General features: G+C 36.5%; 1 protein-coding gene across 1 annotated transcript in view; it reads right to left on the reverse strand.

Moving 5' to 3' along the window:
- Window positions 1-27,375, reverse strand: part of MICU3 (mitochondrial calcium uptake family, member 3) — a 62,291-nt gene that overhangs the window by 33,486 nt on the left and 1,430 nt on the right. Inside the window, exons 2-6 of the mRNA XM_010002515.1 lie at window positions 12,707-12,860; window positions 8,940-8,971; window positions 7,956-8,034; window positions 4,493-4,540; window positions 4,050-4,132 (exon numbers count right to left, since the gene is read on the reverse strand). Coding sequence (XP_010000817.1) covers window positions 4,050-4,132; window positions 4,493-4,540; window positions 7,956-8,034; window positions 8,940-8,971; window positions 12,707-12,860 — 396 coding nt within the window. The remainder of the gene's footprint in view (window positions 1-4,049; window positions 4,133-4,492; window positions 4,541-7,955; window positions 8,035-8,939; window positions 8,972-12,706; window positions 12,861-27,375) is intronic.

Consider the following 27,375-nt stretch of genomic DNA (forward strand, 5'->3'; position numbering starts at 1 on the left):
ACATATACTACGTATGGACACTATCAATTTAGAAAATTCTGATTTATAATGTACTGTGCAGTTTTTTAATGTGAAGCCATGTAGTCATTGTAAAATCAGAAGCCCTGATGCTGAGTGGTCAGTCTTCTGCATTTCATGCTTTTTTCAAAAAGTCTCAATTTTTTTTTCAGCACTGACATTCATTTAGAATAGCATTAATTATTTCCCCCATTCCTTTTGAAATCTGAAAATAAATTAAAATAACATAAATCAGACACACCCCTCCTGTTTCAAGACTTTTGAATATTATACTTGCCAGTGCAAACACCATTCTCCTGTACTTAGTGGATCCTATCACCTGAAAACTTATGAAGCATTAGAATGTTAAGATGCAATTATCAGACTTACTATGATAAAAATAACAATACAGTGGATGATTTAAGATTTTTTGAAGATTTTTCACTCAAGTGCCAAAATATTAATGCATAAATCTCAATGATACGTGAAATAAGCTAATTTTCTTTCAAAGTCTGTGTCTTTTAGAACTGTTTAAGTTTCTAGCCAAAAGAAAAATAAACTCTCTGCTTAATTAGTAAGAAGAACTTACAGATCTGCTTTTACCAAGGAATAAAACAAAGTTCTAGTTTGAAAAATGCTGTAATTCAAATTTGTAATGCAACAAAACCTTGGATGCAACAAAACTACTGTCAAGTTCCAGATGTCCTGCCAACTGTTCCAAAGCATGTGAAAATTATTCAGCTCAAAGTCAATTTTGCTATAAGGAATATTCTCCTCAAAAAGAATCACTGAACCCCTGCTTAGGAAATTGCTTCAGCATATGGCTTTCACAGGCTGAAGTAGATATATGTGCAGTATATTTTATTTAATTAAAAATCTTGTCCAAAAGAGATGACAGAGTCACCTTACATCTATGTTTTCAGGTCACCTGGGATTATAAGCAGAATGAATGAAAAAGTGAACTGTTAGCCCAGGAACAGACTCTATTGCCAGATCAGCAAGAACTTTAACAGCCTAATTATCTGTGAACACAGTATAAATTAAAAAGAACCAGAATAAAAACTAGAACTGAACTTCAAAAATCATCATAAACAACACACCTGTGCACTGTAATGAGGAGCTACTATTCACAATTTACATTGTTTACTATTTACATCAAATAAGGCAAATAAACAATTACATTCAGTGAAGAATAGGTCATGTTCTCATGACTGATTACATCATCATGAGTCTCAACCCAGACACAAAAAATGAATGTCAATATTACAAAAAAGTATCCAAAGACTGAAAATATACTTACCACCAAGAATTCCTTTTTGTCCACCATCTCATTGCCATCAGTATCAAACATGTTGAAAGCGATTCTAAAACCTGCATGTGGCTCTGCCAAAACAGCCCACCCCATTTAATTATTTATTTGCTTGGAAAGAAAGCAAATATACAAATCTAAGATACTATTTGGTGGCTGTATATAAAAGCTATATCCTCAGCTAATTTAAATTAATACATTTGTGTACATAGTAAGTGAAAATCTATGAAAATATAAACTTAAACAAGATTTCAGGAAGACAAGATGTTGAAATGGACATAGAGATGTATGATTATTTTTTTTTCCATGCTGAAATACACAGGAGAAAAGGGAAAGAAGAAAAAAAAAAAAAGGGTATTGTAACATACAGCAACACATTTAGAGTTTAGACATTTGTAAATAAGTTTTTGGCTTATTTCTCCAAAAGTACTTACTTGTTAAAATACATAAGAGGAATAAATATTCGGTGTAAGATATCACACCTGAAGACAAAATAAAAAGTTATTCCATATTAGTTTCACCTTCTCTTCATATCCTAAGCTTGCAAATATGAAATCTATGTATAGGAAGGAGAATTTTTGTACTTGTGCATATGCGTATCCATATTTGTGCTTATGTGTTAGACTTGCCTAATATATTCACCTATGGGCTGGGTTTTTGTCTGCATTTCTTTTTCAGTATTTTTAAAAGAGAAAAATACATGAAATATGTCAAACAAACAACTTCAGTCAGTGGAGAATCGTTCATTGAACAGAAGCTGGCTAGACTCTTAGGAGCCAATATAAATAACTGCCTCAGTTTTCTCTCTGAAAACCCCAGAAATAATTTACAACATTCTCTAACAGTATGAGAATATTTACTCTGAGAACGTTAATAGTGCTCCCTCCTGACACATACCGTTTGAATACATTTATTGACTTTACTACATGTTTTGTAAGTGCTTGTCCAATATTAACTGAAAATGAACATTTTAATAATCATCACCTGAAATGCATATTAAAACGCTTACTAAATGAAGGTGTGAATTTTGTCTGGTATCATAAGCTGTACTTTTGCTTAACTAGTTCTGGAATAAAAAGATAACCTTACAGAATGCCCATAGTACTGATGTCAAAAAAGACCGGTCAGCATGACTAACAGAAGGGAGTGTTTACTGAGCTTTTCTTAGTATGAAGAAGAGTTGAATGGAAGATACTAACTGCTTATGTCTTTAGTTTTACGCCCTAAGCAAAACAGATAATAGAAAACAAATAGCTGACAGCTGTTTCAGTGTAATCCCAGACATATACTACGTATGGACACTATCAATTTAGAAAATTCTGATTTATAATGTACTGTGCAGTTTTTTAATGTGAAGCCATGTAGTCATTGTAAAATCAGAAGCCCTGATGCTGAGTGGTCAGTCTTCTGTTGTCATAGCTGACAGCTGTTTCAGTGTAATCCCAGACATATACTACGTATGGACACTATCAATTTAGAAAATTCTGATTTATAATGTACTGTGCAGTTTTTTAATGTGAAGCCATGTAGTCATTGTAAAATCAGAAGCCCTGATGCTGAGTGGTCAGTCTTCTGCATTTCATGCTTTTTTCAAAAAGTCTCAATTTTTTTTTCAGCACTGACATTCATTTAGAATAGCATTAATTATTTCCCCCATTCCTTTTGAAATCTGAAAATAAATTAAAATAACATAAATCAGACACACCCCTCCTGTTTCAAGACTTTTGAATATTATACTTGCCAGTGCAAACACCATTCTCCTGTACTTAGTGGATCCTATCACCTGAAAACTTATGAAGCATTAGAATGTTAAGATGCAATTATCAGACTTACTATGATAAAAATAACAATACAGTGGATGATTTAAGATTTTTTGAAGATTTTTCACTCAAGTGCCAAAATATTAATGCATAAATCTCAATGATACGTGAAATAAGCTAATTTTCTTTCAAAGTCTGTGTCTTTTAGAACTGTTTAAGTTTCTAGCCAAAAGAAAAATAAACTCTCTGCTTAATTAGTAAGAAGAACTTACAGATCTGCTTTTACCAAGGAATAAAACAAAGTTCTAGTTTGAAAAATGCTGTAATTCAAATTTGTAATGCAACAAAACCTTGGATGCAACAAAACTACTGTCAAGTTCCAGATGTCCTGCCAACTGTTCCAAAGCATGTGAAAATTATTCAGCTCAAAGTCAATTTTGCTATAAGGAATATTCTCCTCAAAAAGAATCACTGAACCCCTGCTTAGGAAATTGCTTCAGCATATGGCTTTCACAGGCTGAAGTAGATATATGTGCAGTATATTTTATTTAATTAAAAATCTTGTCCAAAAGAGATGACAGAGTCACCTTACATCTATGTTTTCAGGTCACCTGGGATTATAAGCAGAATGAATGAAAAAGTGAACTGTTAGCCCAGGAACAGACTCTATTGCCAGATCAGCAAGAACTTTAACAGCCTAATTATCTGTGAACACAGTATAAATTAAAAAGAACCAGAATAAAAACTAGAACTGAACTTCAAAAATCATCATAAACAACACACCTGTGCACTGTAATGAGGAGCTACTATTCACAATTTACATTGTTTACTATTTACATCAAATAAGGCAAATAAACAATTACATTCAGTGAAGAATAGGTCATGTTCTCATGACTGATTACATCATCATGAGTCTCAACCCAGACACAAAAAATGAATGTCAATATTACAAAAAAGTATCCAAAGACTGAAAATATACTTACCACCAAGAATTCCTTTTTGTCCACCATCTCATTGCCATCAGTATCAAACATGTTGAAAGCGATTCTAAAACCTGCATGTGGCTCTGCCAAAACAGCCCACCCCATTTAATTATTTATTTGCTTGGAAAGAAAGCAAATATACAAATCTAAGATACTATTTGGTGGCTGTATATAAAAGCTATATCCTCAGCTAATTTAAATTAATACATTTGTGTACATAGTAAGTGAAAATCTATGAAAATATAAACTTAAACAAGATTTCAGGAAGACAAGATGTTGAAATGGACATAGAGATGTATGATTATTTTTTTTTCCATGCTGAAATACACAGGAGAAAAGGGAAAGAAGAAAAAAAAAAAAAGGGTATTGTAACATACAGCAACACATTTAGAGTTTAGACATTTGTAAATAAGTTTTTGGCTTATTTCTCCAAAAGTACTTACTTGTTAAAATACATAAGAGGAATAAATATTCGGTGTAAGATATCACACCTGAAGACAAAATAAAAAGTTATTCCATATTAGTTTCACCTTCTCTTCATATCCTAAGCTTGCAAATATGAAATCTATGTATAGGAAGGAGAATTTTTGTACTTGTGCATATGCGTATCCATATTTGTGCTTATGTGTTAGACTTGCCTAATATATTCACCTATGGGCTGGGTTTTTGTCTGCATTTCTTTTTCAGTATTTTTAAAAGAGAAAAATACATGAAATATGTCAAACAAACAACTTCAGTCAGTGGAGAATCGTTCATTGAACAGAAGCTGGCTAGACTCTTAGGAGCCAATATAAATAACTGCCTCAGTTTTCTCTCTGAAAACCCCAGAAATAATTTACAACATTCTCTAACAGTATGAGAATATTTACTCTGAGAACGTTAATAGTGCTCCCTCCTGACACATACCGTTTGAATACATTTATTGACTTTACTACATGTTTTGTAAGTGCTTGTCCAATATTAACTGAAAATGAACATTTTAATAATCATCACCTGAAATGCATATTAAAACGCTTACTAAATGAAGGTGTGAATTTTGTCTGGTATCATAAGCTGTACTTTTGCTTAACTAGTTCTGGAATAAAAAGATAACCTTACAGAATGCCCATAGTACTGATGTCAAAAAAGACCGGTCAGCATGACTAACAGAAGGGAGTGTTTACTGAGCTTTTCTTAGTATGAAGAAGAGTTGAATGGAAGATACTAACTGCTTATGTCTTTAGTTTTACGCCCTAAGCAAAACAGATAATAGAAAACAATTATCAAACTTACTATGAACTCACTCCTATAACAAACTAAAATACCCTTCCTCAGGCTGGAAGGACCCTTGATCACAAAAACCCCTCACCCTCTCAGCATCTCTAGTGAAAAGCAGAAGTGCTGGAAGTAAAGAACTAGTAGTTAACCAATCATATAGATGAATGATATTGGTACACTCAGAGATAAGGTAATTTTGCATTTTCTTGTGTATAAAATAAACCCTGTGTTATGACGAAGGTGTGCTAGGCTTTATGAATTTACCACCTGGTACCCCTCTCTATGCATAACTGGAATAAAGAAATACCTTGTCTTTGTGTGTGTGACTGGATTATTGCAGTCACATGTACACGGGCCCTAACTTTGGGACAATAGTACCAATGAAGAGAAGCATCTTACAGTTCAGCAAGAACCAGAAACAATGACTTAGAGCTCTCCTAAAAGCCCTTAGCCGTCCTGATCTTTGAGGCCTGTTTTCTATGCAATCAATTTAGTCTGTCCTCCAAAATCAAGTGTTAAGTCAGTACACAATATGAGATTATTTCAAAAGAGTACAAAAAATGTATTTAGATGCCTTAGATAAAGATACCTATCAGCTGGGATTTTCAAGCGTTGCTGGCTGTCTCCTTGATTTCAGTCCAAGTCAGGTGCAGAAGTTTTTCCACAAACAGCTATATCTTCGGATTTATAGATATCTTTTAAAATTTGACTTTACTGTATATGTGACAAAACTATGTAAATAGTAATCTGATTTTTCTTTTTTCCACAAAACACCCTGTATGGTTTCAACTCAAAAAACTGTATCGTTCACATGGATTTTACAATTAGTGAACATATTTAACATCAGCACTTCCAACACTGCCAAAGTAAGAAACTTTGGCCTCTTCTCCTAATATTTACAGCACAAAAAGTTTTAAATTAATTCTGTCCTGATCTAATGCTAGGAGGAATTTTCTGTCCTCTTGAATAGTTGAGATATTAAAATCTCTTGGATATTTATATCTCTTGGATTTGCCCAAATGCCTCCCCAAAACTTAGATCATATGATACTCCTCACTAAAAGCCACCTTTCTGAAAGAGGAGCTCCTTGAAGAAAATCAGGTCTCCTATACTAAAACATAAAAGAAAACATAACCCACCACAGAGATCTCAACAAATATCACAGTCTGGAATAAAAAGGCAATACAAAAGACAGACAATTAACTAAATGGTCTTTGGAACCAAATCACATACGAAGAATCATAAAAACAGTCAAACTTTAGCAGCTGAAACATTGCCCTCCCAACTTCCATTCCATTAATGGAAAATAATAATAATAATAATAAATATATATATATTTTCCCATCTTTTAATCCAAGAGCAAACTTAAGTCTTCATAACTAAGATTTTACTACAGCTAGATCTAGTAAGGAAAGTTGCTAAGTATTTTTAACACCACCTACTCTTTTCCTCAATTTATACATTGCTCTGAAGATCAGCAAAGATTAAATGCAGGCATTTAAAGAGCATACTTTATGTTTTATCTTCTTGATTTTACACAGTACCTTGCAGAAATTAGTTTTAAAAGGCCTGCTTGAATGTGTTTGGACAAGCAGCTATCAAGAAATCAGACACCTCAAAGGTTCTCATTCAGTGATATAAAATGTTCTTTAATAGCCAGTCAATAAATGTAAATATCTATTTTGTTTGTTTGATGACACCTTCTTTGTTGTAAAACAGAGGAAGAAAGAGCAATTGTCAAGTAGTCCATCACAGGTATGAAGAGAACAATATAAAAGGCCTTGAAAGTGTTCTCTCCTTTTGTTTGTACTGGTGTATTGCAGCTGTAGACAGATAGTTCTGGTTGATTGCTCTGAACGTTATGGGAGAGAAGCTCTGAAATGAGGACTGAACCTAAAGAAAAGCTTACACTAGGATCAGAAAGAACAGAGGGAGGTCACTGAAAGGTGAAACACAAAAATAAAACTTAAGGGCAACTAGCATAGATCTATGTGGCTTATCTGATTTAAATGCATCTATGGCACTTCTATGCTTTATATTAAAATGTGTATGTTCTAAAGAAAATTAGTAAAATAATCTTGGAATTTTCATGTCACATGCTAAATAAAAACTAAATTAGAATTAAGGAGACCTGAATTCCATTCCCATTCCTTTCACTGTCATACTGAATGACCTTATCAGTCTTAAGAACCATCATATTTTCTTTTATTACCTACAAAATGGGAAAACAGAACTCAGCTTCTTGTAAAGCATGCTGAAAAGCTATGTAAGTGCTAAAGTTTATTACTAATTTTACCAGCTTATCAAGTCAGTTTTGAGTTCTCTTAATTCCATCAACTTTTGTAGAATTTCACTGGCAGAAAATTGGTCTCTAGATCTTCCTCCATGACAATAAACTGAATATGAAACATTCAGACATCTGTTTAACAAACTCTAAGTTACCAAGTCACTTAAAAGAGGCTAGCTGTAAGATGGCATGATTAAAACACTGTAAAGACTAAAGAGAACTTGCCATGCTGTAAAATGTAGAAAGCAACAAACACCTTTTATCTTTTTGAAGATGTGACTGATTAAAGTACAACATCACTTTAGACACAATAAATTAATACATGATAATTTGGTTCAGGAAAATAAATTCTTATCCCTCACCTTTGTCATTAAGATTACGGAAAAGTTTGGATGATCCTTTCCAAACTGGTGGTGTTTCCATAAGGATCTGATTCAGTTCCTAAAGATAAGATTTTTAAAAGATAAAAGTATATACTTAAAAAAGTATAAACTTTAAAAATAATAAACTTATTTTAAAAAGTAGTTAATGGATGATCAATAAATTCTATAAAGGAAAGGAACTGCATGCAAATCTACCAACTAATTTAACTTCAGTTTACCACAATGACCTTGGAAGTACTCAAGCACATACATAAATTTTGCAAACATGATTATTGTAAGCATTGTTCATCTGCATGAATACTATGTGTTTGCAGAGTTGGAAAAAGACGTAATGTATTTGTTGCCGAAATTACTCACCACTGCTCATATTCACTGAAGCAAAGGATAAGCTCCCCTGGATTTCAGTAAGGTTTTTATACAAGCTCCAAGAAACTGCTCTTTTAAAACACCCAACCTGAACTAAAGCAAACTTGAACCATAAATACGAATCTACTTTACTTAAAATACAGGGATACAGACCAAGTTGTTTTGCAGTTGCAGAAACAAAAAAAAAAAAAAAAGAGGAAATAAAAAAAGAAAAAAAGGAAAAAAAAAGTATGAGACATTTAAACACTACAAAAGGTAGATGAAGTGGCATAAGTACTTCAGGCAGTTTTTGAGACATCTGTTACACTCAGACACTAAAGAAACTCAGTCAAATATGGGCTGAGGAAGGAACGGACAGAGGCTTGAGAAGGTCAGTAAATCCAACATAACAGGCACAGCTGCATAAGTATTTTTGAGATTCTGGATTCAGCTGAGTCTGAGTTGACAAAAATTAAGAAATTATAATCTCCCTTTTTTTAAAAAAAAAATAAATACTAAGACATGCTCTTATTTCTCTTGTGACTAAGTTTACATTGTGAAAGAACATAACTGTATCAAAATCAACATTTGTAAAACAGCACATAAATTATTGCTCACCTGCTTTGAAAGAGATCGCCACTTTTTAGCACCTGCAAAAAAAGATACAGTTATGAATACACAAAATTTAGTTATATCAATGTGGTGTCATAAAAAATAGACTGCATCTATGCTATGTTTTCTAGCCAGAGGTATTTTCCCTACTTCATGAGACTAATCTTCAACTTGTTTAAAAAAACCTATTCTTTGTTATTAAAAAAGTATGCAGATACCCAAAATCCTAATTTTAAAGAACCAATGCAGATGTAGGTTTTTAATCCAACTCTGTTTCAGTGACAGAAAAGAATTTCTACCTCCAAAATGCACCATTAAAACATTAAACAGAAAACAGAGTGCTTTCATGCTAATCTGTGGTATAAATATTCTGAAATTATTATTTAGTCGCGTAAGTATTACAATGCAGATTGTAGAGAGACCTCAGTTCTGTTTCTTCCTTCGGGGATTAGTCACACCACTTCAAGCAAATACAGAAAAAAAATCCTTGAAAATACAATAGGTGAAAATTCCCTTCGGCCATTCCTGACTCAGACTCATGCTTCCTTTTATACTCTCTGTCAGGCTCAATTTTTTGTAAATAGTTTAAACAGAGGAGGTGAAAAGGGCCTCTAGTTCAGAACTGAACTGCTTGTTAGCACTGAAAACTGACAAGACTGAGACGACCTTTTCTTCCTAATGCCTGACATGCCAGGCTCCAGGAGCAAAGAAAGACACTCGCATTCAACAAACAGATATCCAGAACCATCCAAGAATTCAAAACCTGAGGTTCATCATCACCCTCTCTAGACAAACATTTGCACAAATGCAGTATCAAGATAAAGCACTGTGAATATCAGAATTTTCAATGGTACGAAAAGTAGCATAGTATGTGGTCAAATTCATACCTTCTGTGTGTATTACAAATTGCTTTCTAATGATGAACTCAATACTCTATTAAATAACTATCACAATACGTATAACTTTCAGTTTAATGTAAATTAAAGCTTTGTCTCAAAAAAACTAAATACACCCCCCAAACAACCTCATTCACCATACAAACTGATTTATATTTATATCTATAAATATATCTAAATTTTCAATCAGAAAATAACGCAGTCTCTTATACTAGATACAGATTTTCTTTCTAGACAAGCAAGATTTATGTGTATATATACTTTTTACAGCTCAGTATTGAGCTAAAATTACAATAAATAGAGCTAAAGGGTACAAAATATATTTCCTCTTCTCTTAATTGGCTTTCTAAACATATAAACAAACATTCAGATGTTAAAAATGTATCGAGTATGACTGTTAAAAATTAAATTTCCCAAATGAAAGCCTGCACCATAAAGGAAGGAGCAACAAGAAAATTTTAGCATTTATTTTATATTTTTTATAATAACTGCATGGAGTAAAAAGAAAACATACTCTTACCAAATTAGTTAGTGTTTAATCAAAAAAGGAAGTGAACACCCTCTTGACTTTTGTAGGGTTCACAAGATTTCCAAAGTAAATCTATCACAATAGCTGCATTCAGTCCATCACAAATCTCATTCAGGTCTAGTATTATTAGCTTTTCTATAGAGTAGACATAAAGAGCTACTATTATTACTCTTCAAAGGGTGTTTTTGCTTTTTGACAAAACTCAAGACCTTTCTAGTCTCCATTCACAAAAAAAGCCAGGTGTGTGTGGGTTTTTTATTTTACAAAATGTAGATGGTCTAATATATCAGCCTGAATGGACCCAATTATTTACAACTTGCAACTTATTAAAAAAGTGATCCAAAAATACAAAGTAAGATGTTTAGAATGCATTCTTTTATTCTAAAAAATACCTTTGTTAAACTTACTATTTCAGTGGAGCAAGACAGAATATTAAGACTTGCCCAAACAGACAAAGCAGTACTTTGATAAAGCTGCAGTACAAAGGTTAAAATTATCAGTCAGAGATCAGAAGTGGGAAGTAGCAATACCTGCAGGTCACCTACTTCATCTCTTACTTCCTATTTGTTAGCCTTCTGTCCCAGGCAACATGACTTCCACCATAATTAAGTCATCCACTTCAATTTAGCTACAGCCTTTTACACTATCCCTTAAAATAATTATCTCTGTCATGTAATCTTTGATACTTGTCTGTAAAACTAAAGGACATCCAGGTTAGTTTTGCTTTAAGTCTGAGATTAACTGGATGCACAGGAAGGATTTTGGTACAAATGGGGTTTGCTACACTGAACTCAGAAGCATGTTTGCACTGTTCAACTCCAGACCTCTTCTACTCTGGCATGAGATAAATAGAACGTCCTTAAGAGCTTAATGCTTTTTGTTGGGGTTTTTTTGCTTTTAAAACCGAGTACTTGTGGTGAGAGAGGAAGAAGCATAAATTTCAACAGCATGGTCAAATCAGATGAACCGTCATAAAATGAAGTTAAAACAAAATGTTTAGAATCATAGAATGCTAGGTTGGAAGGAACCTCAAAGATCATCTGGTTCAACCTTTTTAAAGTAATAGTATAGTTTATATGAGATGGTTTAACCAGTACACGGCACAAATGCTTCATGACCATATATGGTGAAACCAAATTCCACAGTAACAAAAAAAGGAAGACTTGGAGATCTGGGCAGAGGAAGCAGGTATGAAGTGCTGAGGTGTGTTTTTATTAACTTCTGTGATAAGGAATCTGCTTCCTCTCTTTTAACTGCAGGGCAAAAAAATAAGAATGAAGATTTGCTTTTTGGTAAGAGTTTCAAAGTTTTGCAAGTTTTCAACATCTCAGCTCTATCTTCTGTCTTCACTGTTGCAATGAGATAATATCTTTATTAAAAAGTTACAGAAGTTTTGATCACTGATGTGCCATGGCTGAATTCTTTCCTCTTGTTTCACTACTGTTAAGAGAACAAAGAGGAAAAAGTTAACATCTGCACAGAGCTTCAAGCTCTCCTCTGCCTGTTTTAGCTGCTTTGACTGTTCTCTATACTAGCTTTGTGGTGTAGACATAAGAAAGAAAGACCTAAGGTGAGTTATTATACATGTCACTTTCCCCAGAAGTTGTGTGCTTCTACCAATGCACCGCAAGCCTGAGGGCCAGGAAATCAAACTACATCAGAAATGGCTCATTTTACTATTTAGTTGCTCTTTGATACTTAGAGAAAAATGTCAACAGTAAGTCAATTAAAGTGGATAGCTTACTTTTCACTAATTTAATTAACACATAGTGCTAAGTCTGGCAACTTTTACGTGTAGAAAGTGGACCCCCTGGGGGACTGAAGTTCCTACTCAAAGCATGTCATTTAGAAAGCTGTGATATGGTTGTAAAATCTCTATAGGGCAAAAAATATCCCAACATGACAGCAGATAACAATACAAGACGGCAAAAACTGCAACTAATTATCCTAAATTATTTAGAGAATTCCTATCTTGTCTGCCTATTTACACAGAAACTATACAGAGAAGTTTTCCAGTAATACTGGCTTGCTCAGAAAGAAACCATAACTTTAACTGTTATTTAACTGTTAACGCGAATGGTACAAATTAACTTCTTGTCTTCCATGCCTGTTGAGGTGTCTGTGACTTCTAAGATAAGAATACTTAACTAATGACTAGTACACAGATGTTTACACTTTAATAACAATCAGGGTACTGATTGTATACTTGGATACGATTAAAAATAAAACTCTGCAGTACTTCTTTACCACAATCAGAAACAGAAGTAGTAACCAAAAGCAAATGGGAAAACAGCACACACAGCTGGCATTTTCCATAGCAATTTTATCAATATAGAACTCCTGCTTACGTTTGGGTTCATCGCTTGTGACAGCCTGAATGAAGTCATATGGAGTCATGTATAGCTGTCCTTCAAATTCTAAACTGGCAAACCTACGAAAGCGCTGCTCCCGAGGAGTTGCATAAAGATGTAAATCTTCAAGGTCTGATCTGTCTTCTGTAACCTTCAAAGACAGAAGGAAACAATTGTAACGTATGAAAATTTTGGTTTACAATTGCCACTGCCATTCACCATAAATAAACTGTAAATGTAAAGATGGTAACTCACAAATTCAAAAGCATCCAAGTATTTTTGTACGGTAAGAGCTGAAATTCTCAGGATTTCATTACTATGCTTTTCAGTCTTCTATAATACTAGCAATAAATCTTTATGCATTACAATTATTGATGGCGCCCAAACTCAGGAAAAAAAACAACCAAACAAAAGTGAATTTAGGCTCCTTAATCTTAGAAAAAGGACCAACTTTAACTCGATAAAGTCCATATAACTTCAGCAGTTAAGACTTCAAACAACACTGTTTAAATTATTTCAGTTGACTGACATTTCCAGAAGAGAATGGAATAACACTTCTTAGTTATTGCTTCTTAGTGTAGAGTGCAACTGTTGACAATAATAGGCAAGAAATCTCCAGTGTAAATCTTCAATGGATACTGCTATTTCAAGTATCCAATGCAATTAAAGCTACCATACTTGGGGGAACAGAGGAAGACAAAAAAAAAATTATTCCTCCAGAGTTACAGCAGTAGTATTTGGCACTAAGTTCACACCTCATGAGAGTTTACAGATGTCAGGAGTTTCTGGTATATTTACCACCCAGCCGATTTACATGTAAACTTAGTAGTACCAAACTGAAAGTGTTCTAAATTATCACATTTTGGGTTACACTGTCAAAACTTTTAACAGAAAATATACTACTGCTATCTGAATTTTTTTTTAGCCCATAATGATGTTAAGCTTCTCTGTCGAATCAGTATTTTGAAGAAAATGTAAGTATCCTAGACATTATTTTCAGAGATGGAAAAAAACCAAACGCAAACTGTTTATTACATGGGAGACCAATGATACAGCCAACTTCTCCCAGTATGTTAAAATAGGAATGCAGTATCTTATAAATGAAATATCTCAAGATGCTGTTGTCCTCACTATTATTGTAATTTCATACAGTATTCCGAAAAATCTTCAGGTGTCAAAATACAGAAAGACAACAAGTAGCACATGTTTTACCTAACGTACGTTTTCTTTTAAAAACTGAGAGAACAGCCAAATATATTTTGTTTTTCCAGAGAGGCATCTAAACAGAAAGAGAGGATGGGAGATGTAAGCAGTTCCTGTCCTCTAAAATATGACAGTCCTTGACTACCAATGGAAATTGGTTCTCCAAAACCTTTCTAAGAATAGTTTTCAGATTTTAGAAATTAGAAGCAAAGGCACATTAACACTGGGCAGTTGAAAATCTGGGCTCACTTTCCTTCTGCTTTCCAAACAAAGTCCTTGAATAATAACACAGTAAGACTACTGCAACAAAATAAAATGTTATGGCCTCAGTTCTAACTAAGAGATTAAATTATGTTTTTAAAATGGATCAATAATGAATGTGTTTGAAGAGGTCCAACTACTATTTGGAATTAAAAAGAAAAAAAAATAACATGTACACTCACAACGTAAGAGAATATTAAAAATGTATTGATATTTGGGAGTCTTGGCACTCCAGTACTTTTATCTAGGACATTTTAACCAGCCTTCTAGAAGGAAAAAAGACTACTGACTGAGTAGCACAGAAAAAACTGTCATAGAAAGTAAGAGTAATACAAACACCTATACAATTATTTACTTTTCAGAAGACTGCTCTATATACAAATATTCTGTACTTCTGCCTGATAAGTACTTTCAAACCTGGTCTCTGTGTTGTTTTTTTTCCATTTTCAAATTGTTACCAAATTACATATGAAGAGAAAAAAAAAATAAAAAATCTACCAGCCAGACATACAACCTCACCTTAGAGTGCCAGGAAAAAGCTGAATTCTCTTCTGACATACCCATATGCAAGCCAAAGTATTTCTGTCTTATCTTACTGTTTGAGTATTACAGTCCTACTGATCCTTCAGCAGTCCAGTGGCATTCAAGCTATGCCTTCATGTGGGATTTACACAAGTCAATGGTTTTGGTAGAGCTTGTAGTGACGTAACTTATTATCTCTGTATTTGAAGTTTAATAGTTTATTTATTTTTAAAATATATATTATTTAATCACTATAACAAACGTAACTTTTGAATATATGCAGGTTGCAAGCATGAGTAATAAAGCAATCTTTCTGCAAAGTAACTTTTCAGAAAAGAAAGGGCTTTGAGGCCATATTACACATGCAGTAGGTGTAATAAACTGTAATCAGTCACAATAAATCATGCTTCATCAGGAGAATCTGTAGATAATGTATCACTCAAGAAATATCATCTTAGTTTTGATCACTGTTAGTATTTGAAGAGCATGTTGAGATTGTTTGCTCTCAAGAAGTTCACACTATCTCAGGTACTAATACTTAATACTGCACTTAAGACACCTGGAAAAGCATTTGCTAAATTCTCAGACAGATACTTCAACATTATCTTAATTACTCAGTGCTACTGTAATTATAAAATAACATACTACAATCATGGAATTTTCCAGACACACTTAACTCATGCCTATCAGTATTCAGGTGTGCAAAACCTTAATTTCTACCTCATTTTAGCCAATCTATGCTTTCCTCTGACTATATAGCAATGCCAATATTTCACCCTCCAGCTCAAAGTCATCGTAAACTGATATGAATACAGCCTGCCAGCAAAAAAATCAGTACCTGCTTAAAGGCTCAATACTCTGGATGTTCTTGCTCTGGCACTTTATGTTAATTTTTCCACATGTCAAACTAGATAAGGGAACTGCTTTGACTGAGAACTTTTTGCTTTGGTGGTGTTATTTTTAAGCCAGATAAATGCCTGGACCTACAAGATCAGTCACTTGTTTCAAAACCTAGAGCACAGTAACTTGAAGCTTACAGAAAATAAAATATCACCTGTTCCAGCAGCAAGCTCCATCTACTTCAAGTTAAAGTGATGGGAAAAACACAAGCTTAAGCAGAATTTTATTCTAAGGAATACAAGTACCACTTACTTTGAACTTTGTGGTTTTATATGAAAGAATCAAAACAAGTTGCTTCTGCTGTTGATCCAATGTGAATTCAAACAAGTGTAAACAGGACTTAATGTGTATTGGACCACTGGTTCATACACTATGTCCAAATAAAAGCAAGGTTTGGCTGCAGAAGACTCAACACACACACCTCAGCAAACTGACAAAACCATCTTTGGGAATAACATTAGTTTTGTCCAAATGTATTGTTTAGAGTCTTCCTTCTTCTATTACTGCTTACCAATTTATCTAACTTAGAGAAACTTTAAAGTCTCTTGTGTACATTTTTAATTATTAGGAACTAATCAATATGCCAAGCCATTCCAAAGTATGACTTCAATTTGTACATCTTCAGGCATTAATTTAAGAAACTCATCTCAGCACAGAACTATGAAATGTTTCATTTTTTCCCCAAGATTAGCAGATCATAATTCAGTAAGATAAGTATGAGAGTCTTACTGACATCAAGTGCTCTCAGTTTATTTGATATTTATGTCCAGGTTAGGCAATCTTACTGTATCAGGATTAGTATAAAATCCAATGGATGCAAGAACAAGACAGAGAAAGTAGATGCTGAATAATACCTCAGGGAAGGAACAGGATTCAAGAAGATTTCTATTTGAAGTTTCAAAAGCTTATCCAGACTAAAATTCTCTGTAATTATCAACAATCTTAAAAACTTTAATGAAAGTACATCTCTTTGACAAACAAGACTTTTTAAAAATGTTTTACTAATCCTCTTGGCAATCCTGCCTCATAATTACTATGATCTTGTATCATGTTATGGTTCTCCACCTTTTAAAAACTGGACACGGTCATTTTCTTCAAGCAGTATTATCTTAATTTTAGGCATAGCAGGTTAGCTCTGGTTAGTTCTGGTACATCAACTTATATTGTTACTAGAACTTCTAAGGGTAAAAAAATGCCCCTCAGCTGAAACCAACAAGGTAGCTTCTTTGTAGCTAGAAGAAGAAGCCAGAATTTCCATCCTTCCAACTTCACAACTTACAAAGTAAACATAAAGAGGCAAGACCAAAGCTCACCAGCGCTGACAAACAATGTATTATCTTTTCCCTAATCTCAAAAAAATTTAAGTATTAATAGTTGTAATCAAACAGCTCATGGTTATCATCCTTCTGCCCTTCCTCCCTCAAACTCTGGTGTCTTGTTCCTCTGTATTTCACCTCCAATCTTCTGTCCTCCTATCATAGAATCATAGAATCTTAGGAGCTGGAAGAGACCTCGAAAGATCATCTAGTCCAACCCCCCTGCCAGAGCAGGGTCACCTAGAGTACATCACACAGAAACACATCCAGGTGGGTTTTGAATGTCTCCAGTGAAGAAGACTCCACAACCTCCCTGGGCAGCCTGTTCCAGTGCTCTGTCACTCTTACAGTAAAAAAATTTTTTCGGATATTCCCCTTGAACCTCCTATGCTCCAATTTGCTCCCATTACCCCTTGTCCTATCACTCGTCATCACTGAGAAAAGTCTAACTCCGTCCCCCTGACACTCACCCCTTACATAGTTGTAAACATTGATGAGGTCACCCCTCAGTCTCCTTTTCTCCAAGCTAAAGAGACCCAGCTCCCTCAGTCTTTCCTCATAAGGCAGATGTTCCACTCCCTTAATCATCTTTGTAGCTCTGCACTGGACTCTTTTGAGCAGTTCCCTGTCCTTCTTGAACTGAGGGGCCCAGAACTGGACACAATACTCCAGATGCGGCCTCACCAAAGCAGAATAGAGGGGGAGGAGAACCTCTCTTGACCTACTAACCACACCCTTTCTAATGCATCCCAGGATGCCATTGGCCTTCTTGGCCACAAGGGCACATTGCTGGCTCATAGTCATCCTCCTGTCTACCAGGACCCCCAGGTCTCTTTCACCTACACTACTCTCCAGCAGTTCAGCCCCCAACCTGTACTGGGACATGGGGTTGTTCTTCCCCAAATGCAAAACTCTACACTTCCCCTTGTTGAATTTCATCATGTTTCTCCCCGCCCAACTCTCCAGCCTGTCTAAGTCTCTCTGAATGGCAGCACAGCCTTCTGGTGTGTCAGCCACTCCTCCCAGCTTAGTGTCATCAGCAAACTTGCTGAGGGTACATTCTATACCCTCATCCAGGTCGTTGATGAAGATGTTGAACAATACCGGTCCCAGTACCGACCCCTGAGGGACTCCACTAGTCACACACCTCCAACCAGATTCTGCCCCATTGACTACAACTCTCTGACTCCTTCCTTTCAACCAGTTCCTAATCCACCTCACTACCTGATCACCAAACCCATACCTGATCAACTTATGTACAAGGATGCTGTGGGAGACGGTGTCAAATGTTTTACTAATGCTTTACTAATACTTTACTCCTATGCCACACCTGTGCAGAAACAATGCAGAGGGAACACAGCAACTTTTTCAGATACTGCTATACACAGTCTTGGCTTCCATCTGCTTTCTGCAAAACCAACAGATACTATGTTGCTCTCCTAAGCTCAGCTTATATCAGCTGAGGAGAAAAAAACTAACCTTGGCCCATTTTCCTGATATTCCCTGATGCAGGAATGTATATACACATACCTAATTCTCACATAGAGGAGGTATTTCAAAGAACTTTCTAAAATTGTTAAATGGATTCAGCACTTATATGTCAAGAACCACCAGGCAAAAGAAAGAGAGGGAAATATTTCCCATAAGAAAGCCCATTTTAACAACTGCTTACCAAAAGGGTAAGAAAAAATAAAATTGAAGACCAACTAGTAATTTGGCAGCATACTCCTCCGACTGGAGAGTATCATATTTCAAGTATGTGTAAATCCATGCTACGAACACATTACAAACAACATAAAGTATCTGGAAAAAAGCCTTCAAAGTTTCAAATTCATTATGGAAATGAAAATAATATGATAATGCTCTCTCACTAACATATTTCAAGGACTTAATCTAATTCTTTAAAAACTATTTTCTAGAAGTACTGCATTTAGAGAGGACCACCTAAAGCTACAATAACACCACCATGTGTCTCACAGCATAGTCGTCCTTTAGGTGAAGCTCTTGGTTATGGACATTCAACCTTTTAAAGTTAATCAACTTTAAAAGCATTCCTTGTAATACCTCTTTTAGAGTGATAACCCTCTGTATTTCCTTCCTCTATTCATAGCAAAATCTTAGGTGAAGAACATCTAGGTTTACTATCAAGTAAAATTAGTGTCCAAAATTCATTCCCATTGTAGGTTCATACTTCACGTACTGTGTCTATCAGACTAAACAAGTCAAGACATCCTGAAAGTGTTGTTCTTACCAAAGGTTTCCACGTATTACTTAAACTTCCCTGAAGCATGGGCTAATCCCCATTTCTGGTCCCATGTTTGTCTTACCATCTCTCTTATCTCAGAGATACAGTCTGTCTGAATAACATCAATTAACCTGTATGGCCTTCCAGTTAAATCCATGAAATAACTCTACATTGCTATAAGATGGTCTAACACAGAATGTGAGCTCACAGACTGACACTAAAATAACTAGCCTTTTGCAGTAGTTTGACCCCAAACTATCTGAAAATATCAATAAATGGTAATGATATAGCTCAGGTCCAGTGAAAGTAATGTGCCAAAGACAAAACATGACATCATTTAAAAAAAAAAACAAAAAAAAAAACACCACAAAAGAAATGTTCTTTGTCTAGTTTTACTCTTGTATTACATTAAGTCAGTGTCTCAGAAGTTTTATTCTGTGACAAAAGATCTCGTTTTCCCATAGAGAAAAGCTTAAATGCCACATATAGGATTTTTCACTTGAAAATTAGAAAAACTGACGCCTACAAGCTCACAAAGCTCTGCAGAAGTCATCTGTGAGTCCGTTATCAAAACTCAGAATAACACTCCAACTCAAAAATTCTAAGGATATCTAGATACAAAAAAAAAATATTTTACGAAACATGTATTTAAAAATACATATGCTGTGGGTGCACACAAATAAAGCAAAAAGCTCCAACAGTATCACATAAAAACCCCACAACTTTCATGTGTTCCAAGTCAAACCAGTGTTATCTTGCTTTTTCCAACTGAGATAAAGGTGAGACTATTTCAGCTAAAGAAGCCAACATTTACTACCAAAAGTACCTTTTGCTTCCAGTCAAAAAGATGTTTTGTTACAGTAGTTTTATCTTTAACTAATTTATTTCAAGTGAGTGAGTCGCTTTGAATTTTTGCTTGCAAAGTAATCTGTTTTCCATCAATAAGAATCTGTGCAAACTATTAAAATAAAAAGGTTTTCAAAGCAGTGCTGTTCCTCACTTCCTTCGTTTATATTTGACTTCAGGCTTATTTAATATGCTCCCATGTAGATAAAAGTAGCACGATTTTGTTTTCATGCTGGGTGGCCAAAAGGTTAAACATCAAGTTCTCAGTGTGGGAAAATCCCAAAGTAGACAAAACTGTTTTGATGCTTACTGAAGTTATATTTCTAGCAGACTACTTAGATGTAGTACAGTCAACAATTCCGTTGGTTGATCCCATTTTGCTGAGATAAGGACATTATTGTATTAAAATACTTGCAAGCATAGGAAGCTTGAAAGTGTTTAAAATGCTGTAAAAAGGGCTGCGTTCACATACAATTCTGTTACAGGAAAACCTTGGGATAACAATTTTTATCTGCAAGCACAGCTATTCCAGAAACCCTCCAAAGTAAGCATTTTTGCTAAAATATTCTCCAACAGTCCTCCTTCCATAGCTTCACAAGGAAGCTACTAAACCTCTAGCAGTTCTACAAGATTCAGCCAGGGTGTATATCCTGCTGTTCACTGCATGCAAGACTAAAATATGCCAATAGCTGGATCTGTCTATCTCAAACACACATCATCCTTTTTTAACATCTTGAGGAACAGAGAACGAATGCTGAGAGATTAACCTTAGTTTCCCTTCAGCATGGCTCTCACTACAGCTGTCTGGCAAGCATCCTTCTCAGGATGATGACAGTGAGTCAACAGCCTAAGAGCAAACCATCTTCCTGCATTTGGCAATTGACATATGACATGAAACACAAAGTGCTTATGAGGTTCTTGTAAAAATGTTCCTTTCTGCACCTCCTGGAATGGCATCCTCTATGAGTAGCCAGGAGAGTCTCCTCCCTAGGAGAGTTTCCTTATTTTTTGGAGTTAAAGGCTTATTCTTCATTTCACAGAGATGGAAATGCAAGATCTAATCCACTTAGAAATGTGCTGCTACAAATAAACTTGACCTTCTAAATATTTTCGCTGAGATTTAAGGAAAGAAACCTCTGGAAATATCCAAAGTATGCAGTTTCTTTCTCCTGGAAATGTGTGTGCCTTCAAGACGTGAAAAGTACATATTCTGTGTCTGTCTGTTCCTGTGCCCACTTCACCTCTGAAAGAAGTGATTTGCAGAGTACTTCATAAAAATAGAGACCCAGAATTCACTACCTTTACACAAAACCAACATAGTTCTAGAAAATATCTCTTTGGGTTGCCAACAGGCATCATTGATACTTCCAAGACCATTTCAATAAACTTTACAAATGACACTGGAATTTTGGACATAAAGAACATGGAAACAAGGAATGAAAAAACACATAATTCCTCTTAGGAAACCTGACACTGTATTATTATTTTATTTCTAAAATTGTTACATTTATCTGAAAAAACATAATACACACCTTTTAGGACAAGACAAGCACTTCATGAGTAGTACCTTGGATAAGGCTAATCTTGGGTCAATACTGTTCCGAGTTGTCAGAGAACCTGTATCAAAGTTACAGTTCTTTCAAAGAGTTTCCTGCTCTGCATAAGCATCTTCTAGACTTTAAAGGAGCTGTCTGTTAGCAGAGCTCTCTCAGTCTTCATCAAAACCTTCAGATACAAAACCAGCAGCCCTGCGCATAGAATTTTCCTTTGGTTCTGAAATGTTATTCTGCAGCAACTCTGAAATTAAAACTGTTGCTTTATTATAGTGTTTAAAATTTTGCTCCAGGTAATCACATAGCAAACCCCTGGTCATTAGGGCTGGAATTATTACCAGAAAGCATCTGGGAAAAAAGAATCCTGTAGGAAGCTTAGCTTCATGCTACTTCTGTTATAAGTCTTACTCTCTATCAGCACACCTCCAATAGTATGGTTGGCCAAGCAAGTATTTTTTTTGGCCACACCACGACCCCATGTTGGTGATACATATTAGCTTGACTTCTAGCAAAGAGCAACTTCTTATTCAGCTGTACATAAATTCACAAATCTGTTGCTCATCAGATTTCCTACTGTAAGTTTCATACAACAGGGAGAAAGACCTGCAGACCATTTTGCCACTCTCTAGAAGATTCCAACATAGTACTTTTCAGTTACTTTCAAATGATATATCTAATTTCTGAACTGGTCAAGAATGGGAAATTGTACCATCAACATCTGTGTAATCATCAGTTTTTGAAAAGAAAGTCTTTTAAAAATGTAGTAGTTCCATAAATACTAGAGCATTAGTAAATACTAATACCAGCAATAAGACAAAGCAACTAATTATCAAAGTATGTATGATAACTTTATATTTTTAAATATTCCACCACTACTGCCAAGCTTTATCTGGATTCAGTGATAGCATATGAAGAAACCGAACTTGCATGGATAGTAAACTGGGCCCAGCACAACTTCTAGATACTTTCACAGGGCATATGTCCAGCACTAAGCCATATTCCCAAGCACCACATGTAGGCACCTTTTAAACACATTCAGGGATGGTGACTCAACCACCTCCCTGGGCAATATGTTTCAATGTCTGACAACCCTTTCAGTGAAAAATTTCTTCCTATTGTCTAGTCTAAACATCCCCTGGTGCAGCCTGAGGCCATTTCCTCTTCTATTACTCGTGAGAAGAGACCAGTGCACACCTCTTTACAGCATCCTTTCAGGTAGTTGTAGAGGACGATGAGGTCTCCCCTCAGCCTTCCTTTCAGACTAAACAGCCCCAGTTCCCTCAGCTGCTTCCTCGTAAGACTTGTTCTCAAGGCCCCTCACCAGCTTCATTGCCCTGCTTTGGACACGCTCCAGCACCTCCATGTCCCTTCTGTATTGAAGTGCCCAGAACTGGACACACAGTATTCAAGGGTGTGGCCTCACCAATGCTGAGTACAGAGGGACAATCACCTTCCTGGTCCTGCTGCCCACAGTATTTCTAATACAGGCCAGGATGCCATTGACCTTCTTGGCCACCTGTGCACACTGCTGGCTCATATTCAGCCATCTGTCAAGCAGAAACCCCAGGTCCCTTTCTGCTGGACAGCTTACCAGCCACTCTTCCCCAGGCCTGTACCTGCGCATGGGGTTATTGTGGCCCAAGTTCAGGACTCGGCATTTGGCCTTGTTGAACTGACTTTGCTCCATTGATCTAGCATGTCCAAGTCTCTCTGTAGAGCCTCCCTGCCCTCAGGCAGAGCAACACTCCCTCCTAACTTGGTGTTGTCTGCAAACTTACTGAGGGTGCATTCTATCTCCTCATCAAGATCATTGATAAAGATGTTAAAAAGAAGTGGTCCCAACACCGAGCCCTGAGGAACCCCACTTGTGACCGGCCACCAGCTGGATTTAACTCCATTCACCACCATTCTCTGGGTCCAGTCGTCCAGCCAGTGTCTTATGCAGGAGAGCGTACGGCCATCCAAGCCATGAGCAGCCAGTTTTTTCATCAGAATGCTGTGGGAGACAGTGTCAAAGGCTTTACAGAAATCCAGGTAGACAACATCCACAGTCTTTCCCTCACTGACCAGGCGGGTCATCTTGTTACAGAAAGAGATCAGGTTCATCAAGTAGGACCTTCCTTTCATAAACCTGTGCTGACTGGACCTGATCACCTGGTTGTTCTGTATATGGTGCGTAACGACACTCAGGATGATCTGCTCCATGACCTTCCCTGGCAATGAGGTCAGACCGACAGGTCTGTAGTTCCCTGGATCCTCCTTTCGTGTGGATGGGTACCACATTTGCTACCCTTCAGTCCACTGGGATCTCCCCAGTTAGCCAGGACTGCTGGTAAATGATGGAAAGAAGCTTGGCAAGTGCATCTGCCAACTCCTTCAGTACTTTTGGGTACAACCCAGCCAGCCCCATAGACCGACAGATGTTTAGGTGGTGTAGCAGGTCACTGACCACTCTCTTGGATTACATTCTGTCCCATCTCCCCCTTTTCCAGCTGAAGGGACTGGATGTCTAGGGAACAACCAGTTTGACTGCTAAAGACTGAGGCAAAGAAGGCATTTAGTACCTCAACCTTTTCCTCATCCTTTGTCACTGTTTCCCCCTGCATCCAGTAAAGGGTGGCGATTCTCCCTAGTCCTCCTTTGTTGTTAACGTATTTATAGAAAGATTTTTTATTGTCTTTGACATCAGTAGCCAATTTGAATCTGAACCTGCTATAATGGTCATTTCAGGTTAGAGCCCCAGGGGTGATGCAAGAAACATTCAATGTAACTGCTTCTACCAGCTGCTGTAGATTTCTACAGTAAGACATTGAGAGCAGAGATGCCACCTGCTTCTTGCTTACAATGGTCCAAGAAAACAGCATCTGGGGAAAGCATTGTGCTGGAGGGAAGATTAAAGAAGCAGCATGCAAATGGAAATGATGAAATAGGAAAGTCTGGACTGGATGGGAGGAGGAAAAAAACATGTTGCATGATTTGCCTTGACGGAATGAAAAGCAGATTCAGACTGGAAACAAAATGCGGAGCTAAGGAAGTAGGGGAAGGACAAACCTAGAAAGCCCCAGAAAACTGTGTTAGACTTTGGGCATCAGAAAAAAACCAAAAATGCCTTTGACCTCTCCTTGACCTTCCAAAATGTCCTGGTTTGAGCCAGGATGAAGCCAATTTTTCTTTTTACTGAGTTTTTTTTCCTTCAGTAAGCTTTCTTGTAACTAGCAACAGTGTGTTCTGCTAGGCTGATAAGACAGTGGAATGTTTTTCTAACTACTGAGGCTTCAAGGCTGCACCTGCACTCTGCCAGCTCAGACACTATGAGGAGATCTGTGACCCCCCCGTAGGAGGCTGAGTTAGACGGACAGCAAAATTGGCCAAAGATATTCCATTCCATATATCTACGTAAGCTAAAAGGAAGGTCAGAGATCACAGAAGACAACTTCCTTCCTTCTTCTTCTCCCCTTCTCTTCCGTCCATGGCCGGCGTCCAGGGAGGACTCTGTTCATCCATCACCGTCAATCCTCAGGCTTGATCTCTCCTGACCCCCATAACTCTCTGCTCTGTTCCAGCAGCAGCTCCGGGATTCCTCGGGACTCTTCCCAGTTCAGGGAAGTGCTGTGGGAGTTGCTGGGGTGGGGGGAGGCGAGAGGCTTTTGCCCACACCTGAATATATCTGTATATAATTGTATATATTTTATTGTATGATTCATTGGTGTTTTAATTAAAGCTGCGTAGTTTAGTTTTCAATCCAGCCAAGTCTCTCTCTTTTTCTCTCTCTCCTTCCCTAGCTGGGTTGGGGGAGGGGGGATCGAGAGCATTGTTGTCGGACCTAAGTCAAACTGTGACACAAAAGTAGCTGGATAAGATCCCATAATACTTGAGCCTCATCACCCTTGTTGGTCAGTACATGACAAAACTGTAAAACATGCATCGTATTTCCATCAAACTAATCTATCTAGAAATTGCAGGTTATCATTCTTCAGCCATTCTAAACACATTCTGCAGCAGATCCAAGAGCTCCTACCTTGATCTTATGAACACTTTTCATTACATGACTTTTCATTACATACTTTTGTACTTCAAAGGTTGTTATATTTTCTAAGATGTTAAATACTATTAGGATTGTTAAACTTAGTACTTAAAATTAGGAATTTAAAAAGTTATTGGCACTCAGACAACATTAATTTAGCCATCTAATAAAGGACACTACAATACAATATCATTGCAGAACAACATGAATACCATTCAGTATGGTTTCAGCACAGTATTTGCACCATTTTTTCCCCTGGAAGACACCTCTGAAGGTGCTTTGTAAATCTGTAACGAAAGTGTGGGTGCTCATCACGGGTCTAGAGGGCAAAAATAAGTGGAGTACAGGTTGCAGATGGAGTTCATGGTAGTTTAGCATGTAGTACTCTTGGTAGTTCACCACTATCAAACTACAGTCTCTCTCCATTGTCATACAAGCCCTTCTGCCGCACCATAGTCAGTAATAAAAAAAAACCAGAAGTCACTACCTCAGACCAAAAATTCTACATTCTTGGGAGGCTTCCATTGGAAGGATATTTTTATCACGAATGCTGAGCGCTCAGATCTGCAATTTGAAATCAAGGAGACCACTTGTTAAAAAATAAAAAACTGTAACATAAAGCTAGTATTCTTAGACATCAATCTGAGCTGACATATTTCAAGTTAATCTTTCCAATTTTCTACTATGCAAATGGAAAACCAAATTTATTAGAACTTTTTTCCACAGAAGCATGAAAACAAGCGTGCTGGGTTTTTTTCTTTCCTTTTTTTTTATCCTGGTGTTTGCCTTTGAAAAGTAGTCATAGTATACATTGATGATACATTTTATACAATTTTATATTCAAATTTAAACTCAATTCTGACTATAACCTCAAAGCTTTTATAGTGATGTATGTGAAAATTCAGTTACACATCACACTACATTTACTGACTTTTCCAGGATGCAGCAGCCGTATTTCCCTTGAAAGAAGGGATAAATACAACAATGTAAAGTTCTGCCAAATCAAAACAGTATGAAGGACTGAGTCTGCCTTTGGTCATCTGTACCACAGTAACACGTTCAAGATAACAAGTACATGAATAATAAAAAATGGCTGGCTCAACTCTCCTTCATAAAGGATGCCACCAATGGAATCTGCCTTTTGGCTAACAACTACAGGCAAAAGGGCTAACAACATTCACACTCAAGTCCAAGGCCTTAATTATGAAAACGTAAATCCTCTTCCCAAATACACTGTAAGACAAACTTTATCTGCAGAAAGCAGACCATCCTCACCACTGATTTCCAGTCCTAGCAGATACCATCTTAACATACCACCTAACCAAGGGTCCGGACATTTAAAAAAATACCTAATATTTTAATGAAAAAAAATTGTCATTACCATATGTCACAGCTGGCACCGTGCAGGACTTTCTTCCTATCACTGGAAGGTTAATTTTTCAGGTTCACATCAAGAGTTTTTTGTTACCCATAGTTAATCACCCAACATTTTTGCTGAACTCGTACAACTGAAGCGTTACTTTCTAGCACCAGGTGCTACACTATCACTTCTTAGGAAGCTCTGCATAAACCTTTCACTCCACAGAAGATTTTATATTAAAAAGAAAATTGCCCTAAAGAAGGCGGGTTTTGCACTAGCAGCAGCAGCTCCATTTGCAAAATAGTATTTTCAGTTTAAGAAAGATATTTTCAGGGCAGCTCTGGAGGTGAAAGGCAGAGCAAGACCCACACGGTTTACACTCCGAGGCCTGCAAATGCCGGCTGCCTACCCCGAGGCTTCAGTGACAGCTCTTCCG

The sequence above is a fragment of the Chaetura pelagica genome, unplaced genomic scaffold (genome assembly GCF_000747805.2).
Source record: "Chaetura pelagica isolate M959 unplaced genomic scaffold, ChaPel_1.0 scaffold67, whole genome shotgun sequence".
Taxonomy (NCBI): domain Eukaryota; kingdom Metazoa; phylum Chordata; class Aves; order Apodiformes; family Apodidae; genus Chaetura; species Chaetura pelagica.